Source organism: Aquila chrysaetos, chromosome 6 (assembly GCF_900496995.4).
Source record: "Aquila chrysaetos chrysaetos chromosome 6, bAquChr1.4, whole genome shotgun sequence".
Lineage (NCBI taxonomy): Eukaryota > Metazoa > Chordata > Aves > Accipitriformes > Accipitridae > Aquila > Aquila chrysaetos.
Window position 1 is genome coordinate 33,270,654 of NC_044009.1, and position 18,388 is coordinate 33,289,041.

The following is an 18,388-nucleotide window of genomic DNA, read 5'->3' on the forward strand; positions in this document are numbered from 1 at the left end:
TCATTATATCAGGCCTATTATTCAAAATATTTTTCAAAGTATTTGTTTCAGTTTTAAATTTATTATGGAATTGATTATTGTTGTTTTTATGGAGAGGGAGCATGCCCCTTTGGGAGACTCAGGAAGTATCTTCATAAAGGATCTCCCCATCCTGGAAGTGGCAGGGGCAAGGAATGTAGACTAGCTGGAAGAACAGGTCTGATAAATGGTAACCTGGGCCCATTGTATCAGACAATGGCAACTGCCGAACAAACACTGGCAGGGCAGTATTAGTCTGCACAAGAGACAAGCTGAAGCACAGAACACTTGAGATCCTATTCATGAGACAGTTGTTGATCCTTAGGTGCCTCTGGAAGGGAAGAGGACTGTTAAAGTTAGAAGCCTATAACAGTTGATAATAGAGCTTTAAGAAATGGAGAAAGAGGAACAAGAGGAGTTTCTGCCTCTTTTTGAGACTAGTCATTCTACTTTTGGGCATTCATTCTTATCACAAGTCATAAGACAATATTCTGAGGAAGTCTGTATTCATTATGTCAAAGTGTCTGTGAAGTATATCACTGAGAATCCAGGGCATTGAGATGAGGATAAGGTGCTTGTCAGGAAGGTCAACCTTGGCAGCAGACGCACCTGTATTGCAGAACACAGTATCGCTAGAACTGCAGTTTCCTTTCATGTAACAATCCAGCACATATTCATGAAACTGAGAGTGACTGAATGCTATATTCCAACTTCTAAGTGCCTGACAGCTCTCCCCTTGGATGCATATATTTCTGTAGTCTCTTTATACTGTCACAAGCCGCTTGACACACAGCTTTCTCCTCTGAACTCTCATCAGCTCTCTGACAAAGCTTATTGACTATTCCTTAGTGGAACTTACATAATAAATATTTGAGAGCAATCACTGCAGATGGTGTGCTAATACTTGCTGCTCTCTATCGTATTTTTAATACAGAGGCCTTTCTGCTTATTCACACTTCCAGTAAAATAGTTTATGAGCCTTAACAATTTGAAAAGTGACTAGGGTTACAGTGATTGCCAGGTGGAAGAAATTCAGGAAAGCTTTTCTTGCTGGCTGACACAGAGGTCTCTTTCTGTAGAATCTCCCCATCCTTACAATGGACTCTATAATATTCTAGTAAATTAGGCTTATGATGCCTAGTGCATGTATCTAGGTATGAGAATACAAAAAAAATACTCTTAGGTCTGCCAGGTCAGATGTTGCTAAAGAGATTAAATTGCAACAGTTACCTGACTTTTGTATGCCTCTGGGTAGTGAAAGGGAGGATGGGAGGAGTTGTTAGAACTTGCTGTTTGTTGCAAATTTGGCAGGGGATTCTAGCCATCTCATTATTCCTCTTCTCTGTTTCATGTAGTGCAGATTAAACACAAGTACTATTCAAGCAGGATCTGCTGGTGAAGTAGATCCTGAAGCAGATAAGGAGCGAGATTTCTAGCACAAGTGGGAAAAGGCATTACCACCCCATTCCTTTACCACCAGTTCCATGGTGGCAATCATAAAAAATTTAATAGATTAGATTATAATTCCACTATTCCCAATAGGTCCCATTTTTTTGTCATGCCTACTATGTAAATTTGAGGCCTGACTTCAGAGGTGTTGAGCTGACTTCTACAATTCAGTAAAATCACTGTTTTTTTTCATTGGACAAGGTGAAACCATTAATAATCTCTGGAAAGTATATTTTGTCTTGATGAGACTTCTCACATAAAAATGATAAACTATATGCAAAAGTAAAATCATATACTACAATCAGGTCCCGAGGTTTTCCTGTAATTTTCAGCATGCTTTTTTTCATACCTCGCTTTTACCAGCCACTAATTTTCTCCTTCAATAAATTAAATCCTTTCTGTTAATCTGTAACTGAAGTAGACTGTTTGCAAATGAAATGCTACAGTTCTAATCAGATTGCTGTCTGCTATGGCATTTTGCAATGTGTGATACTCGCTGGTATCTGGTGCAACCTGGAGAGATCTCTGGAAAGGCAAGTTTGCTGGATAAACACAAGGAGTAAGCTGTGTTGCATGGAAGGATTTAAGAAATATTATTTCACTTTCTTCTTCCCAGCATCAGGGTAAAATTGTCATGACTTAAGCACATTACAGATTCCTGGTGTTCTCTGTCATATCATACTGAACTTGGATACCTTTTCTGTGCTGTGCTCTTGTTTTTTACCTGGATGATACTTGATTTGCACAGTCATCAGAGAAAGCTTCCAGATTTTAGTCTTTTTTTAAGGAACTGTATACAAGTTAGATTCCTGCTTGTAACAGTTAGCTACACATAATTGCTACAGCTCTTCAGAGAAGATTCTCTTCACGGTGACTGCGATAATGAATTCTGAACGCTGCCCTCACTATCTCCCCCAAATTCTATTTTGCTGAAGATTGCAAAGTGCTTCTTTTCTTATCATAGGCCCCAGATGTCTAGGATTCTTTCACAGAATTAACTTTCAGAAAATATCTCGTGATTTAATTTGGAGTTAAGAGAGGGACTCAGTTAAAACTAGAAAAATGGACATGTGTAAGGATAGAACTTCAATATATTACAAAATTGTTGCTCTGAAATGTGCCTTGTGGCTTTTTTCCCCCTTCAGTACTGTGGTTCAAATCTTTCTCTGAACTTAGAGAAACCTGGGGAATGTGTTCAAAAATAACATTGAAAGAGCCATCAGTTAGGGATGATCTTTGCAATGATCAGTAATTTTTATTGGTACCCTTGCAGGCACCTGTATAGCACAGATGGAAATCCTGGTACAAATTCACTCAGAAGATAGGACAGCATTTTCCGTCTGCGTGCCTCAGGCAGGTGAACAGGCTTCTGATTAAAGTCTCAGTCATAAACTATGCATGAAAAAAATGCTGTAAGTAGCATCAAGACTAGAAGTCTTAATAAAAGAAAAAGTATACAAGTTGTATTACATCACATATAAAGCAAGGTACATGTTGTCCACAATAGTAAAATTTATTAGGAAAAAGAAATTTAAAAAAGCTTTCACATACATTTAAAATAGTTTAAGATAATTCCCCCTTCCTCATTATTCCCCATCTAAATGATCCCTATCTAAGTCCTGTCTTTTACCTGCTTTTGTGAACTAATTTAAAGAGAAATGGGACTTAAATATCTATGACCTTTGAAAAATTAGACTTCTTAGCCTGAATGGTAGGGAGAAGGAAAACCTTGAAAACAACTATGCTTGAACCTTGAAAAATCAGGTAAATTTGCATGCCTAAGAATCACAAAGGATCTTGCCCTTGGAGCCAGTAGGTTGGAGTTCATCCATGGTGTCTGACTGTTCTGCATTGGTGAATCAGTAGAACAGGTTCTCTTCTTTGTAGAGAATAATTTTTGTTATGTTTTACTGGAGAAGCAATACATGTTTCTGTGACTCCTTGACTCTTAGAATACAACAGAGTCACTTTTATTGTTTGCTTTGCTTTCAACAGAACATATATTTAGTCTGATATGCAATTCATAAGCATCATATTAACTGAATAAAGAAGTATTCAGGTTAACTATCAGTGGTTTAAATCTTTATGAACTAGAGTTTACTTTTTGTCAGCTACAAATTTATTCTGTAACAGATTGTCCTGGTTTCAGCTGGGATAGAGTTAACTGTCTTCCTAGTAGCTGGTACAGTGCTATGTTTTGAGTTCAGTATGTGAAGAATGTTGATAACACTGATGTTTTCAGTTGTTGCTAAGTAGTGTTTAGTCTAAGTCAAGGATTTTTTCAGCTTCTCATGCCCAGCCAGTGAGAAAGCTGGAGGGGCACAAGAAGTTGGCACAGGACACAGCCAGGGCAGCTGACCCAAACTGGCCAAAGGGGTATTCCATACCATGTGACGTCCCATCTAGTATAGGAACTGGGGGGAGTGGGGTCGGGGGATCGCCACTCGGGGACTAGCTGGGTGTCGATCTGCAGGTGGTGAGCAATTGCACTGCGCATCATTTGTACATTCTAATCCTTTTATTATTACTGTTGTCATTTTATTAGTGTTATCATTATTAGTTTCTTCTTTTCTGTTCTATTAAACCGTTCTTATCTCAACCCACGAGTTTTACTTCTTTTCCCGATTTTCTCTCCCATCCCACTGGGCAGGGGGGGAGTGAGTGAGCGGCTGCGTGGTGCTTAGTTGCTGGCTGGGGTTAAACCATGACACAGATATAATTCTTATCATAAGAAGGATTAAATATCTGTTATTTTATTGAAAAACACCAGCAAAAATAATTTAATTTTATATTCATTAATTCCAACCAAAAATTGCAGTAGCCCAGATAATTAGAAATTTAGTTGTCTCTGCCATTTCAGTTTGAAAGACCTAAATTCAGATTCACATTCACTACCTTTCAGGTTTACATAGGAATGGTAACTGCTTGATGAAGTTGCATCACTTTGCTTCTATTCTTTTCATACATTAAGATAACAAATCTGATTTCCTGACTCAGTTGATCAAAGTCATCGGAGCGCAGACCTTGAAGACTGCCAGCATTAAACTCTCTCATTCTTGACTAAGGATGAAATCGTGGCAAAATTCATACTGCACTCTTCTTTATGCACTCTGCATTTTTTTCATCAGTGGCATGTGAAGTAGAAAAAAGGTGGCTTGAAAAAGTAAAAAAAAAAAAAAAAGGAATAGGTTATTTGCTAGAAATGGTGACAGATAGTTATACAGTCTAGCCTAATAGTCACTGTGATCTAGAGAGGACAGAGTGACTTGGGGATTAAAGCCTCAGTATGCAAGGTTAAACTTCTGTCCAGCCCAAGAACATTATTTTTACTTGTGCCATGAATCTGTTCCTGTACCTTCATGTTCCTTAACCATGTAGTCTGGCCTTGCTGGGCATTTTTACCTCTTGGTTCTTCTCCTGTCATCTCAGTCTTCATATTTTATGCTGAAAAATGTCATGTTTACTTTTACCATTGATAATCACAATATACGTTTTAAAACATTTCCTTTTGCCCTCACAGGAGTCTATCTCCTGAGCCACCGTACAGCTTTATTTCCCTGGTCTTTTTCATTCACTTTAAATGTTTCAAAATTTTTGCCCTTGGGCCAAGGATTCTCTAAGGTGCATCTTGAATTACTTAAAACGGGTTATGCAGCAGGGTTCTGTCTGTAAAATCGAGAGAAGAGTTAGTTCACTTGAAAAATGGTTCTGTGACTCAACCCAAATTCATATCATGTTGACCAGAGTCTACAGCTGCTTATTTCTCAAATGCAGTTTCATAAGTAGTAAAATAAAAAAAGAGTACAAACCATTTAAGCTGACTCTTTATTTCCCCTTATTTTCTCCTGTTTCTGCATCTGGGCAGCTCAACCCTGTTTCAATCTTTTCTCTTTAACTGTTTAGCCTAAATAGATGCTGATGCATTTAATTAGCATATACATGTTTATCTTTGTGAATCTTAGCCTGGAATGAAGCCCAAGAACTTGTATTTGACTGTAATGGGCTGACTTTTAAGGTTCAGCCAGGTCAATAAGCATTTCATACACTGCTAGTGAGAGATAAAACATCTTCTTGTCCCAGCGCTGTCACTTTCACACACACTGGCCTCAGAGTTGTTAATAAGGCCATTCAGCATCACCACATTACATAGAGCTTCTGAAGTCAATACCCAAGCAAGCCATTCAGCAGAGCTGTAATTTACCTCCTAACACCACCAAACTGCCTTTACCAGCTCTTTGAATGCCTAATGCTTGAAAGGTGTGGTGCATTACAATGTAAAAAGTAAGACTGAAGGCAAAACCTTGAAATAATAATTACAGTAGGTTCAAAGAAACTACAGACATCTATAGCACTCCTTTACCTTTATTAAAAAATGAGGCCTTTCTGTTTTAAAGTCAGACCTCCAAATATATCTAAAGAACCTCAGAACATAAGAATGGCCTCTCTCTATGTCAGACCAAATGTCTAGCCTGGTATCCTGTCTCAGACAATGTCCAAAAATGGATGCTGAGGGAACACTATAAATGAAGGAAAAGCATATATACTTCCACAGATATTCCTATCATCAAGCAATCTGTGGTTCAGGAACTTCCTGAGCCAGAGATGGTGCTTTGTATTTAATAACTCTTGATGGATTTCTTTCCCATTAACTTGCCCAATCTTCTCCAGGAAGAGATAGGGGAGATAAAATTGGTGCTCTTTTCATTTTCTAACCTTTGTTTCTGGGAAAAACATTGGCCCCATTCCACAAACTCAGAAATAGCTGCAGTGCTGTTACAGCAGCTGAGTGGCCTACGGCTCCAGTGTAGAATGACCATGGCAATTTCACATTTCCTGGCATAAATTTGTGACACTGGAGCTACACGTTGGTCATGGAGTGGGACTGACAGATGCATTCAAAATCTTTTTGCTGTATTTAGTTGGGTTTTTCTTTTCAAAGGAAAAGGTTAAAAATACCTTTAACGAGCTACTTAAAAGTTAAATCTTCAGATCTTTTAATTGTGCAGTTGTACTGCTATGCATAGAACATTGCACGGTCTTCTAAATCTGGTCTAATGCCCAAGTCAAATTGGTTGAGCTAATGGCATTTCAGTTTGCTGGTTCCATATGGAGCATTTAAAGCTGTAGCCTAGCTTGTTTGTTTTTTTACTTTATTTTTAACGAAAATATCTGGACAATTTCATGCAACCTTTGTCTTTGATTAGTACCCAGTACTTAACTAGAGTGAATAAATAGATGTTAACATACAGTAAAAAGCAATGTAAACTGATGCATGTATACATAGTAATTAGCATGTGAGAATTCTAAGCATCATTGTATGTTTTTATGCCATAGTAAACAGAACAAAACCAAACTAGATTGTTAAGCCTTTTTTTCCCTCCTGATTGTGTCAAGATATGAATGAAACTTTCCAAGCTGTGCCATACTCAGTGGATAGTAAGCAGTGACTTTAGCATAGCACTTTGGAGGAAAGGAAGAATGAAGTAACAGCAGCTCTGTGCCAGGAAGAGTGCTTCCCATGGTGTTTTAATGTTCTCATTAAAAAATTGGGAAAACTAGTGCTAGAAAATGCTCATATATTTCTTAAATAAAATTAAACTTAGCTAAAACTTAACTGCTTAAATTAGAAGCATTTCAAGATGCTGAATATATACACTGCAGTTTGGTAAATCAGTAACAAATAGGTATCCATACAAGTTATGTTTTTATACAACACATACAAAGGCTAGACAGCTTTCTCAGTCCATGTTGCCATTGACTTATGGTTATGTGTGAGACTACTTTGCTGCTTAATTACCATTTTTTGTTTACAGGGCAGATACAGTGATGCATATACTGGTGCATATGTACAAGAGAATATACTTGTGCTACCCTTGAGCTATCCTGTCCTGTGTACTGCTGCTAAGCATAGCCAAAGAGATAAAGAATTTCGCTTCTACATTCTCCAGGAAACCTGGCTCTGAAAATGAGTTGTTAGCCCATGCTGAGCTTCATGCAGCTGCTAGTTTCAAACTGTCTTTAACATGTCTGCACAAGCTGTGTTGACTATACATAGGTGCTTACTAATGAGGTAATTCTGTAAGGCAAACTGCAGAAAAGAAACAGAGTCAAAGCTGGGCTTTGAAATGACTTGAAATTATTTATGCAAACTCTCAAACTCAAATAAGTAATAATTTTCAGCTGAAGACCTCAAAGAATTTCTGCACCTGATGTTTCATCTCCCCCTGATGAGGCAAATACTAGACATAAAGCCACATTCAGCAGTAATACACAAGTCTTGAGCTCCTACCCATGTTCATTCTTGCTTCTTAGAATCATAGCGATAAATGATATACTTGGAAAATGTGTTTGAAAAGGTTGTGGGAATTATCACAGTTGGTAAACTCTGCCAGGTACTCTGACTGAAACCTTTATGTAAGTATCTGTTCATGACTTTTAGTCAAACGTTTATTGGAAAAAAAAATCCAGCTTTCTAAAAGCTTAGAGCACTAATAATTTCTGGATCTATGAAGCGGCGTATGTGCCTACAGTGTGACTTAAATAGAACTTGGTGCAGTGTTGTATTCTTGAAAATCCCACCATTTGAAAGTGGGATGAGCCTTTTTTTCAACAAATAGATTTCTCCAGGTCCCTAGAATTCACTGTATGCACACATGTGACCAGAATTATCTTGGATTTGTCTATGCTGAACATCTCAGTACCTTCTTGTGTTTAAAATAGACGTGATAAATACTTCCCTTGGGAGCTCTGTTTTGGGGTCCATTCCAGCAATAGGTCCCTAAAGCATACCTGAATAAGCATGCTGTACACAGAGCAGTGTCTCCTTCTTGTTAGCGTTCCAGAGGAGGAGTGCCTTTTCCCTCTCTCCTCGCCTTTTATTCAGTTATCTAATCAGAGCATGCAGTTCATAACATCCAAGTTAAGTATTTAACTCCCTATACATGCTTCAAAAGCATCTTAACATATGGCACTAGATTCCACCTAAATGTATGTAGTGCCTCAGAGGATGTCCAGAAAGCATGAGCCCTGTAAAGCTACTTGGCCTAGTTCTGAGTGAGCTAGCTGAAGTACGAAGAGATACAAATTTGTGCAGCATAAAGCTTCTCCTGGGCTAATGTATCTTGCTTTCATGATACAGTACAACCATAGCAATATAGCTCTCAGGACCTAAGATAACTCCTTTACTGATAACTTAGCTATTGCTATGCTTTCTGTATCTCCGTTGAAGAAATTCCCAAATCTGTTTTGGATCTAAGTGTGTTTTTCTCGTAGAAAAAGGAGATTATGTTTCTTGTAGTGTTATTTGTATGATACAGTGAGACATAAGTTAATGCATTACTAATCACTTGAACAAATATTATGAATGTGTTTTTTTCCAAAGGTGTTTTTCTTCATAAATATTTTTTAGTGTTTAGACTTTACAGACTTCAGTGTTGAGGATTTTTGCACAGCGTACTTTCCTAGTTATATATAAACATTCATAATCTATAAATTTAGTGCATGATAGCAATGTAGTGAACTTGTAGTTTCTTGTAAACCCTAGGTATGATTAACATTTAAATGAATTCTTATCTATCCTTCATTGCAACTACTGTGGTTAACGTGATTTGAAAGCATTAGACAAAGCTGTTTTAAAAAATAATTAACATTGTAACAGGATACTTCAAGGCATATGTGATTCTATATCTTAAATCACTCACTACTCCACATCATCTGAAGCTTTCTAATATTACTCAGTGCAAAGTCATCCCACATGAATGCCTCACTAATTGTTATTTAATGCATTCCCAAAAATACTGTTCAACAAACAAACTTACAAATCATGACATGTAATGTGGTAAAACATTCACCTTGATGATCCAAAAGCAAAAATAAAACACTAGTAGAGTGAAAACATAATGGTAGCAATGGGAATGCATCATGCTGATCTTAAATGTGACCCAAAAGGACAATGTATCTCTAAGAAAGTAAATGTCTGTAACATACCCATTAGGAGCAAAATATATTTGGGACAGTATTAATGAAAGAAAATACTTTTTGATCTGACCCTGCATTTACTACTATATGTAGTAGCAACTGTTGCGAAAACCCTCTATAAAAGGCAAAAATTACTGACTCCTGTATCTGACAGTATATGGGGTACCTTTTTGTAGTCTTATTCGTAGTTCATCTATCAGGCCAAAGCATTAAACAGACAACTGCATTGCTTACAATTTAGAATAACATGATCCGTCTCCTTCTCAGGGTGAAACCTGTCTTTGTGTAGATGGCCAGCATAGATATGACCTACATATAAATTATTGAAATATAACATTAAACGCAAAGACTAAATGGTACTATCTGTGTAATCCTGTTGAGGTTAGCGGAGTCTGTGGTGCTTTAGTTACTGTAATTGGACTCCATTGCAAAGCAGTACACCAGTACAAACCCAGCCGTAGGGCAATTCTAATATTGCTTTAGGTCACATTGATACGACGGTCCTAACTTGATCTATTTTCTACTTTTTCCTAGTGTAAGAAGAGATAAATCATTCTTTTATATATTCCATTGCACTTCAACAATCAACTAGCCAAGTGGTCAGGCAGTTGGACTAGATGATCATTGTAGGTCCCTCCCAACTGAACTATTCCTATTCTATTCTATTCTATTCTATTTAAAAAAAAAACCAGTAGCCCTACCATAACCTGAATATAAATCCATCAACAGATTGCATAGGATGTCTTTATGCTCAGATGTTTATCAAATCCATGTATCAGTGCCCTACGTGGTAAATCTCTGATGCAAATTTTGAGCCTACTCATTTTAAAAGCAGTTTTATACTTTTCCATGTACTTAAAAATATAGCATCCACCCAGGCGGATGCCTTTTATTATTGTCATCCAGTTTTCTTTAAGATCATCTGCTGATGAGAGTAGAGAATACAACTCGTGATATAAAGTAGTGCTATCCATTTGTGCTGTTAACCAGCTGTGATTTTAGCAAATTGTGTAATCTCCAGGCACCGAGCTTATTTAACATGAGAAATAGAAATAATAATTTTAACTTCTTTATGGTGGTAACATTTTACTATTTAGAAATGCTCCCCAAACTCCTTAGAAAAAAGGTGTTAATAAAATGCTTACTATTCCTCTTGTATATTTATAGAAGAGATGTCTATAATGTTCTTCAGTGAAGCGCACAGCTTAGATGGGCACAAAAACCTGTCCCCGTGCCCACAGCAATACTTTCAGTGGCTATATGCATGTGTGTGCATGTTTCCCAAAACCTCACCCACATGCTGGAATGCAAACACAGAAAAGGCAACTGTTCAACAGGATGCGATGTAAGCTGATTGCCTGCTCTGTAGAATGAAATTATATACAGATTTAGTTTTCATTTAAACAAAAGCAACTCATAAAATAATTACTTGTTTTATCTTTATACTATAAGGGTAAAAACCTGGTTTTTACCATATCTGCTATACTGGCAGAATAAAACAGATCAGCTTTCTAATATATTTTAATTATGCATCATAAAATTAATTTAACAAGGAAAACACCCTTCAGTTCCATATTCTATTTCACACCTACTTTGCACACTATTATTTGAAACAACTACTGTGTGATACAGTATGATTTTCTGTGTACAAAACTACATTAAGAGAGCATTCAGGTTACATCCTTAAATCATGAAAGGCCAGTAATACGCTGTTATATATGAATAAATTTTAAAAGAAAGACCCTGTAAACAGGCCTTTACAACAGTGAAAAATATCGTAAGACTCCTGTAGTCTGTTTAACACTTGTAATAGCTTTCACCACCGGCAATAATGGGCATACCTGTTTGAAAATCATACGGTCTAGTACATTTCTATAGCATCTTTCATCCCAAAATATTTGTATTTCACATTTCTGGCAACCTCTTGAACAGAGGAGAGCAACCACCAGCACTATGCTACCGTGTGGGTGGAGGCATGGAGATTTTCCCAAAGCCATCTAGGACAACTCCTGACTGTTACGAAAAATGCTATGGGATGTTACTGTTTTTTCAGAACAGGCAGGACTTTGTTTTTAGTAATTTAACTTGTATGAAAAACCCATACTTAGTGAGCTGCCTGGAACGCCACGTCTCTACCTAAGACAGGAGGTTCTCCTTCAAATAGCAATTGGAATTAACAGTTCTCACTACAAGCATAACTTGAAGGTTATGCTAACAGTAATCAGAACTGGGTATTAATCTGCAAACATTTATACTGAATATACAATGGCACCAAGTACATTCACTGAGTGCAGCGGGTGGCGGTTTGTCACACGGATTAATGCCTCCAGCTAAAAGCTTGTTTTATCTCAAACCGTAGAGAAAGGATGACATTATTGCACCTGTGAAATTAATAACTTGCCGCTTCATTAACTGCTACAACGATATCTTCACAGATCAGCTTAAAAAAGCTAGGGAACTTTTCTTTAAATGTTCTTTCGACTATTCAATAGGAGAGACATGAATAGTGTATTAATAGCCCATTTACTTGGTATTCCCTCTTGCAGCCTTCTGTTTATTGTGTGTAAGAGTTACATTTGCTTTATATGCGCAACATTTTGAGTTCAGGACAAAGTTGTGAACTTTTTAAAAATAGAAAAATAAAAAAAGAGAGTTTGACTCTGTCAACATCTTACAAAACTCAAACACAGAACTGATTTTCTATTGTTAAAAACCAAAGTGCTCTAGGAGTCTAGAATTTGTTTTTAGAAACGGCGGTCCCTAGGACAAATGGCATACCCAGTATCTCATCAAACCACTATTTTAAGTCTAGTCATCATAAAACTGTCACTCCAGAACGTGGCCTGCAGGCACTCAAGTTTAGAGCCTACAGTGTTTCCAGTGATCAGCATTTCAGACGTGTTAACAACCGAGATTTGAATAAGAGAAGTGGTAGTGTAAGAAGATAAGCATAACTTCTCCCCTTTTAAGTGAGATTGGCATTATCCAGTGAACTGCTTTTTTAGATAATTCCCCAGTCTCTGTTGGAAATTGCTGCCACTAACAAATTTTTTAGGTTATTTCCCTGATGTCACTTTTCTCCCTGGCATTGCTGAGTTTCTATTATTAGCCCATGTGAGCAATTCAGTAGATTGCAATCTTCATGGCATTAGTACTTGCCAAAAGAATTAAACCACAGTATATAGTGATTTTCAAATGAGATTTTGAAGAGAATGGTACAACAGTACCTTATCTGTTGGTGGTCCAGCAAAGTTTTTTAGAAGGGATGACAGCATCACACCAACTTACGTAATTATTCTAACATATACAATCAGCTAGGATGGTCTTCAGTTCAGTTGAAACAGCACTATAGCGTTGAATCGTCTCACACCTTTGCAACATGGGAGTTTCATTACCATTTAGAAGATGCAGTCACTTAATGGTTTTGCCCAAGAAGTAGCTGGTTGGAAACACGAAGTTCTTTTGTACTTTAATTGAGGCTATAGTCTGAATGCAGAAAGTTACCCTGCCCTGACTGCAGGAACAGTCAACATACAAAAGAATTATTTGTCAACCTTCATCTTAACCTAGGAAGTGGCCAAACAGTTTGAGGAGCGTGAGAAAAGAAAGTGGACTGTCAAAAGAGAAAAAGGGTTAGAGACTTACATAAGGTCTTTGGTGGGATTGTTCTTGAGATTCTTATCGATCAATTCCTTGAACACCGTCTCTTTGAAAACTGGAGCATGGAAAATCTGACTCGTCAGTGATTACTTTTTTGGTCTAAGTAACGTACACAGATTGACGGGGCGTGCCTGATAATGGCATGTGGTTATTCAGGGTGTGAACAACCTCTAGGGTCTGTCAAAACAGGCAGCTTCAGGGTTATTTAATCTCTATTGAAGAAGCAGAAAATCAAAGCACAAGAAAATCGTTATTGAAGCACAGTACAAATGAGAAGGGCGTACAGGGAGAAGCAAAATGTTATTTAAAGTACAAGATCTGTATATTATATACAGTATTATACCAGACAATGTCCATATTATGAATAATATTAACACAGAATGGTCACTTATAATATTTTTTCCAGATACATAATCTTAGAACTAGTCAGAAAAAGGACATTTATACTAGAATGCGATGTTCTACTTTTTCCCTATGGAAAGTAAAAAAGGTATAAATGCTTTGTCTTTGGCTATTTTTCAACTCCTGTTAAGCACTGGACAAAATATTACCTGCATAAAGAGTTGTATTTTACCGTGCAAGACCGTCTCCTGATCCCACGGCACGGCTGGAAAGGTGCTCTGTGCTGAGGCGGGCAAGTAGCGCGTACTGCCTGATCTGCTCATTAGGTACTGCAGAGGAGCAGCTTGTGGCACAGACAAGACTGAAGTGCCGTCACGCTCAGAGAGCAAACTGAAGATCTAGCTGAAACCATTCTTAACATCGGTAGTTAGTTTCCCGTGACATAGGTAGGTCACGCTCTGCTTCACCCGCTCCAGCCGGCTCGGCGGCCGCGGGGCCGCTGCCCGCCCCCCCACAACCCCCGGGGCCGAGGCCGAGGCCGCCAGCCGGCGGCCAGGGATGAGGTGTGGGGGGCGATCCTAGGGGTGCGGGGGACAACTGCACGGAAACTTCAACGCACACACGCGGCACAAGTCCCCGGCGGGCTCGACGACGGGCGCAGGGCGGCCTAGCTTTGATCACCGAGCGGAACAGTTCTCCTGCGGGCGCTGGATCCCACCGCGGGGGCTGACCGCCGCCCCTGCCCCCGGGCTTCTCGGCCGGCTCTCCCCACCTGTAGGGATTTCGCCCTGCGCCCTGGTGGCTGGAATGGGGAAGGACCGAGCGCGAGGCGGCCGCCGAGACGCTTTGCTCGGGGAGAGGAAAATTCCAGCCGAGAAGAGCGGCCCTGCCCCCGTTGGCCGCTGACAGCCCGCGGCCGGGGCCGAGCCGAGTCCCCGCACCGGCCGGGCGTCGGGCTGCCACTGGAGGGAGAGCCGGGTGCGTGGAGGCGGGCGGGCAGCGAGAAAGGGAGGGAGGAGCCGGGACGGGAACAGGGAGTCTCTGTTTCTCCGCGGGTGCCGGGGCAGGGAAGGTTCCGCGTTTCAAGTTTCTCTCCGCGAAGTTTTTTTCGCTGTTGTGGTTTTTTTCCCCCCTCCGCCCAAGGTGTGGTTTAGCGAGCGGCCGCCCCGGCGCAGGCGGCGCAGGCAGCCCAGCGGGGCCGTGTGCGTGGCCGTGGCCGCGGCCGCCGCCCCGGGAAGGCGCCCCATGGCCGCGCTGTAAACAGCGGAGAATGCCTGGGCTCGGGGGCAAGGCGGCGCTGGGGGCGGCGGAGCGGGGCCGTCTTCCTCGGCCCGCCCCGAGCAGGTGAGGCGGGGAGCCGCGGCGCTGTGCGGGCGGATCCCAGCGGCTGCGCCCGCCCTGCCCCCGAGAGCCGACCTGCGCTCACTCAGCCGCCGGCATGGACGGCCGCGCTCAGCAGGCGGCCGCCCCGCCGCCCTCAGGGTAAGCACAGCTCACCGCGCGGGTGGGAGGCCCGGGCGCCCCCCGGCCCCGGCGGGGCAGCCGGCGGGGAGCCGCGGTCATGCCGGGCCGTGAGCGAGCGAGGGCGGGTGAGGTGAGGTGCGGTGCGAGGGGGCAGCTCGGGGCGAGGAGGCCGGCGTTGCGCGCGTCCGGCTGCAGGGTGCGGCGTTTGGGAGGCAACCGGGGGCGTGAGGCGGCTCCCCAGCGCCGGGGGGCGAGGGTGCGCCCCTGGCTTCGGCGGCGGAGGGTGCGGGGCGGAAGCTCCGCGCGGGTCCGCAGCGCCCCGGCCGGGCCGAGCCGAGCCGTGAGCGGGGAGGCGGAGGCAGATGGAGCAGCGCGACCGTTAAACGGCTGCCGGCGCGGCGGGAACAGGCGGGCAGAGCGACGTCTCCCGCGCCCCGACGGCATCTCGGCTGGTTCCCCTGGCTGAGAACGGGCTCTCCGGCGGGACGTTGGCTGCGGGACAGGCCCGCCGGGTCGCCGGCGCCCTCCTCGGCGGTGCCTGGCTGAGCAGCGGCGTGCGTGTGCGGACTGCGGCGCCAGCCCTCGCCCCTGGCCGGGGGCATTTCCTCAGCGACGAGCCGAGACCTGCCTGCCGCCGCCGCCGTCCGGTGGCCTCTGCCGGCCTGCAGTACTGCCGGCAACCGCCAGTGCAGTACCTGTCGGGGATCGGCTCCTCTCGGCAGTCTCTGTAACGCAGAATTTACCAGCCTGACCATCTGTAAGGTGTGTTCTGTGTGCGTGGAAGTGGCGGTGTGGGAGAGCTGGGCGCTTCTCAGTGCTGTGGTAACTGCCCGCATTGGAAGAGAAAAAAAAACCACAACCAAACAAGCAGCATCTGTTGGGAGAAGCAAAAGGGTTGGTTTGTTTTTATGTGTTAAGCTCCTCTGACGAATTGCTTATAATCTGTCAGAAAACGTAACTTTAAAGAACGTATTTTTAAATCTAAGTAAAACTACCCCGGTTACAGATCAGGAGGAGGACTTTCCGTTAAGTAGTCGGCTACGTTTGAAGAAAATTAATTCACTCGATCACTTCAGTAGGAACTTGAGGGATTCAAAATACTGACAAGACTGCTGGAGTTATCTGTAAATAGAAGGGACAAAATACATGGTGAGTGTATTTTTTAACAGCAAGACTTTCTTGAAGCTTCCATATTATATGCAAAAATGGATTAATTGGATTTCTGACCAAGTGAATATAGGATAAACAGCTACAGTTGATGGTAATCTACTGTAGTATTTGCAGTAGCAATCAGATCCGTTTGAAGTAATGGCTGTGGTGAGTATGGAAGACTCATAGAGGAGGGGTATTTATTTGCTCAGGGCCTTGTGGCAATTCCACATTTATGTATGGCCATTGAGAAATGAAGTTTATATTGTTAATCAATGTAGAAGGTATAATTCCAGTATAGATAATTGCTGAATTTTTAAGACTTTGGATACGTAAGCACAGTTGAAAAGACTGAGCGTAGGCTAATAGAGCATGATACCAGGTTAGGAAGTGGCTAAATCAGTATGTCTTGGAGGTCCTCAGTTTCACTTGTGGACAGGAACATGAAAACAAGCAAAAAGGCACAATTAAAATTTTGGTTGTTCTGACGGTTTCTCTAGGCCTGTCGCCTGCCATAAAGCTGTTGTTTATACTGAATTTGGGCTGCTGCTTGACTTATCTAAGTCAGGAAAAGTGGTCTTTTCCCTTAATGTGACTTCAAGCATCTGTCAGCATTCACATCTCAGTTTTGAAAAACATGTAGCTAACAGCAGTGCTCATTTGCGTTAGCCCTGCAGATATATTTTCAGGCCTTTTATCAGCTGTTCCCATGTAATTTGGTACTTAGGAAATCAGTTTACCATTCCTTTCTTGTTACAACAAGAGTTCTTTATTGGCAGTCTTAATTATTTCCTGAAGATGGTCTCATTTGCTCATCCAAATGCTGGATTTGAGGAAAAAAATCTGGATATACCAGCAAAAACGGCAACTCCCAGTTTGCTGAAAATGATCCACAGATACGTTTTTGAGTAGTAAGCAGTACTGTGGTTCTCTCTCTGAGACGATAGGAAAAATTGTGCAATCTGGGAAGAATTTCAGTTGAATTAGCAATTTTCTTTAAATGTATTACCAAATGATGTGATACTGCATTATATTTCTTCTTAACTTGTTTAGCCAGGTGGAGAATGTTGTTAATCCGCAGCTGAAAACTGTTTACCAGTAAATGTGTTCTTAAATCACTGTTTGAAGTTACGTGGTATAATTACTGATAACTCTTCACAGCTTAGAAAGTCTATTTGTGCTAACTGCCAAGAAGGCTGGAGCTGTTAAAGGTGTTTTGTGAGTTTTCAAGCACTGATGTTTATTTAGCCTTGGAACTTCTATGTAACTTAATCATTGGTGGCTCTTCAATATAGAATTTTGTTATCAGTTGTATGGGGACAAGCTTTGGGAAAGGATCCTGCAATTATATCCTGGAAGACAATTTTTTTGCATGCAGGATTATGCTTTCCTATTGAAAAATTGTTTATTAAAACTGGTTGTGGTTAAAAATGTTTGCTTGAATTTGGGGAAAAATGTGCTAGTGTTATTCTCACTGTACAATCAAGGTAAATCAGTAAAGATTTTTAAAAAAACAGCCTCTGCTGGAATGTTGGTTTTTTTTTAATACGGCGAATAGAAGGTGTGCCCAGTAACTGGCTGGAATTTTTTGGAATATGGTGAATAGGAGGTGTGCCCGGTAACTGGCTGGACATGACACATAGTTTCTTCTGGTAGCAGAAGAAACTTGGCTGGACTGACTTTTAAGGTGTTTTGTAGCTCATCTATCTTGCCCTGAGTCTGAGCAGCACTCATGACTGTTCTCCTGCCAGGCCAGTTGATGCAGTCTGCTTCTGTTCATCACAGAGCTGAATTGGCTTTATGCATTGGCTGTGTTATGGGATGATAGGAAAATGTGTGTTTTAATACTTAAAAAGTGGTTGTGGTTGGTATCCCACCTTTTGAATACAGTTTTCCTGCTGTTGCTGGATAGCAATCCTGTACCCTGGAGTAAATTAATTTTTACATTACTAAGTAGATTTTGCTAGTTGACACAGGCATTTACCATGAAGAACTGTATTGTAAATTAATATGCTGTTAAAATATTGGAGTGAAAGTGGATTTTGGTAAACGGGAGGTTGATTTCCTTTGAAATATTAGAATGCATATTGAGGTCCACCTTTAATCCAATTCTAATCAGTTTCTGATAATTTTACTTTATTTCATTTGTTCCCTTAAATCATATTTAAAGCTATATGCTTACTTTCAAAATAACAGCTTCTGACCTGCTTTACGTAAGCAAAACCCCCTTGTTTTGTCATTTTCTGTTTGTGTGTCTAATGAACATGCTTAGGAGATACAGCTGCTCTCCAGGGGCTGAAGATAGAGATGGTTGTATTGGGGGGGGGGG

At 41.2% G+C, this 18,388-nt stretch overlaps 2 protein-coding genes across 3 annotated transcripts in view; one reads left to right on the forward strand and one right to left on the reverse strand.

Moving 5' to 3' along the window:
* Nucleotides 1-4,134: 4,134 nt before the first annotated feature.
* On the reverse strand, nt 4,135-14,693 carry LOC115342412 (translation initiation factor IF-2-like). Its single transcript, XM_030016515.1, has 3 exons — nt 14,620-14,693; nt 13,656-14,557; nt 4,135-5,133 (listed from the first exon to the last, which is right to left on the reverse strand). The coding sequence occupies exons 1-2, from the start codon at nt 14,691-14,693 to the stop codon at nt 13,861-13,863; spliced, it is 771 nt and encodes a 256-aa protein (XP_029872375.1). The 3' UTR covers nt 4,135-5,133; nt 13,656-13,860.
* Nucleotides 14,511-18,388, forward strand: part of COBLL1 (cordon-bleu WH2 repeat protein like 1) — a 90,004-nt gene continuing 86,126 nt past the window's right edge. Inside the window, exon 1 of one of the 2 annotated variants that reach the window (XM_030018212.2) lies at nt 14,511-14,928. In XM_030018212.2, coding sequence (XP_029874072.1) covers nt 14,885-14,928 — 44 coding nt within the window. In that variant the 5' untranslated portion in view covers nt 14,511-14,884. The remainder of the gene's footprint in view (nt 14,929-18,388) is intronic. The other variant, XM_030018209.2, reaches the window with a different exon arrangement.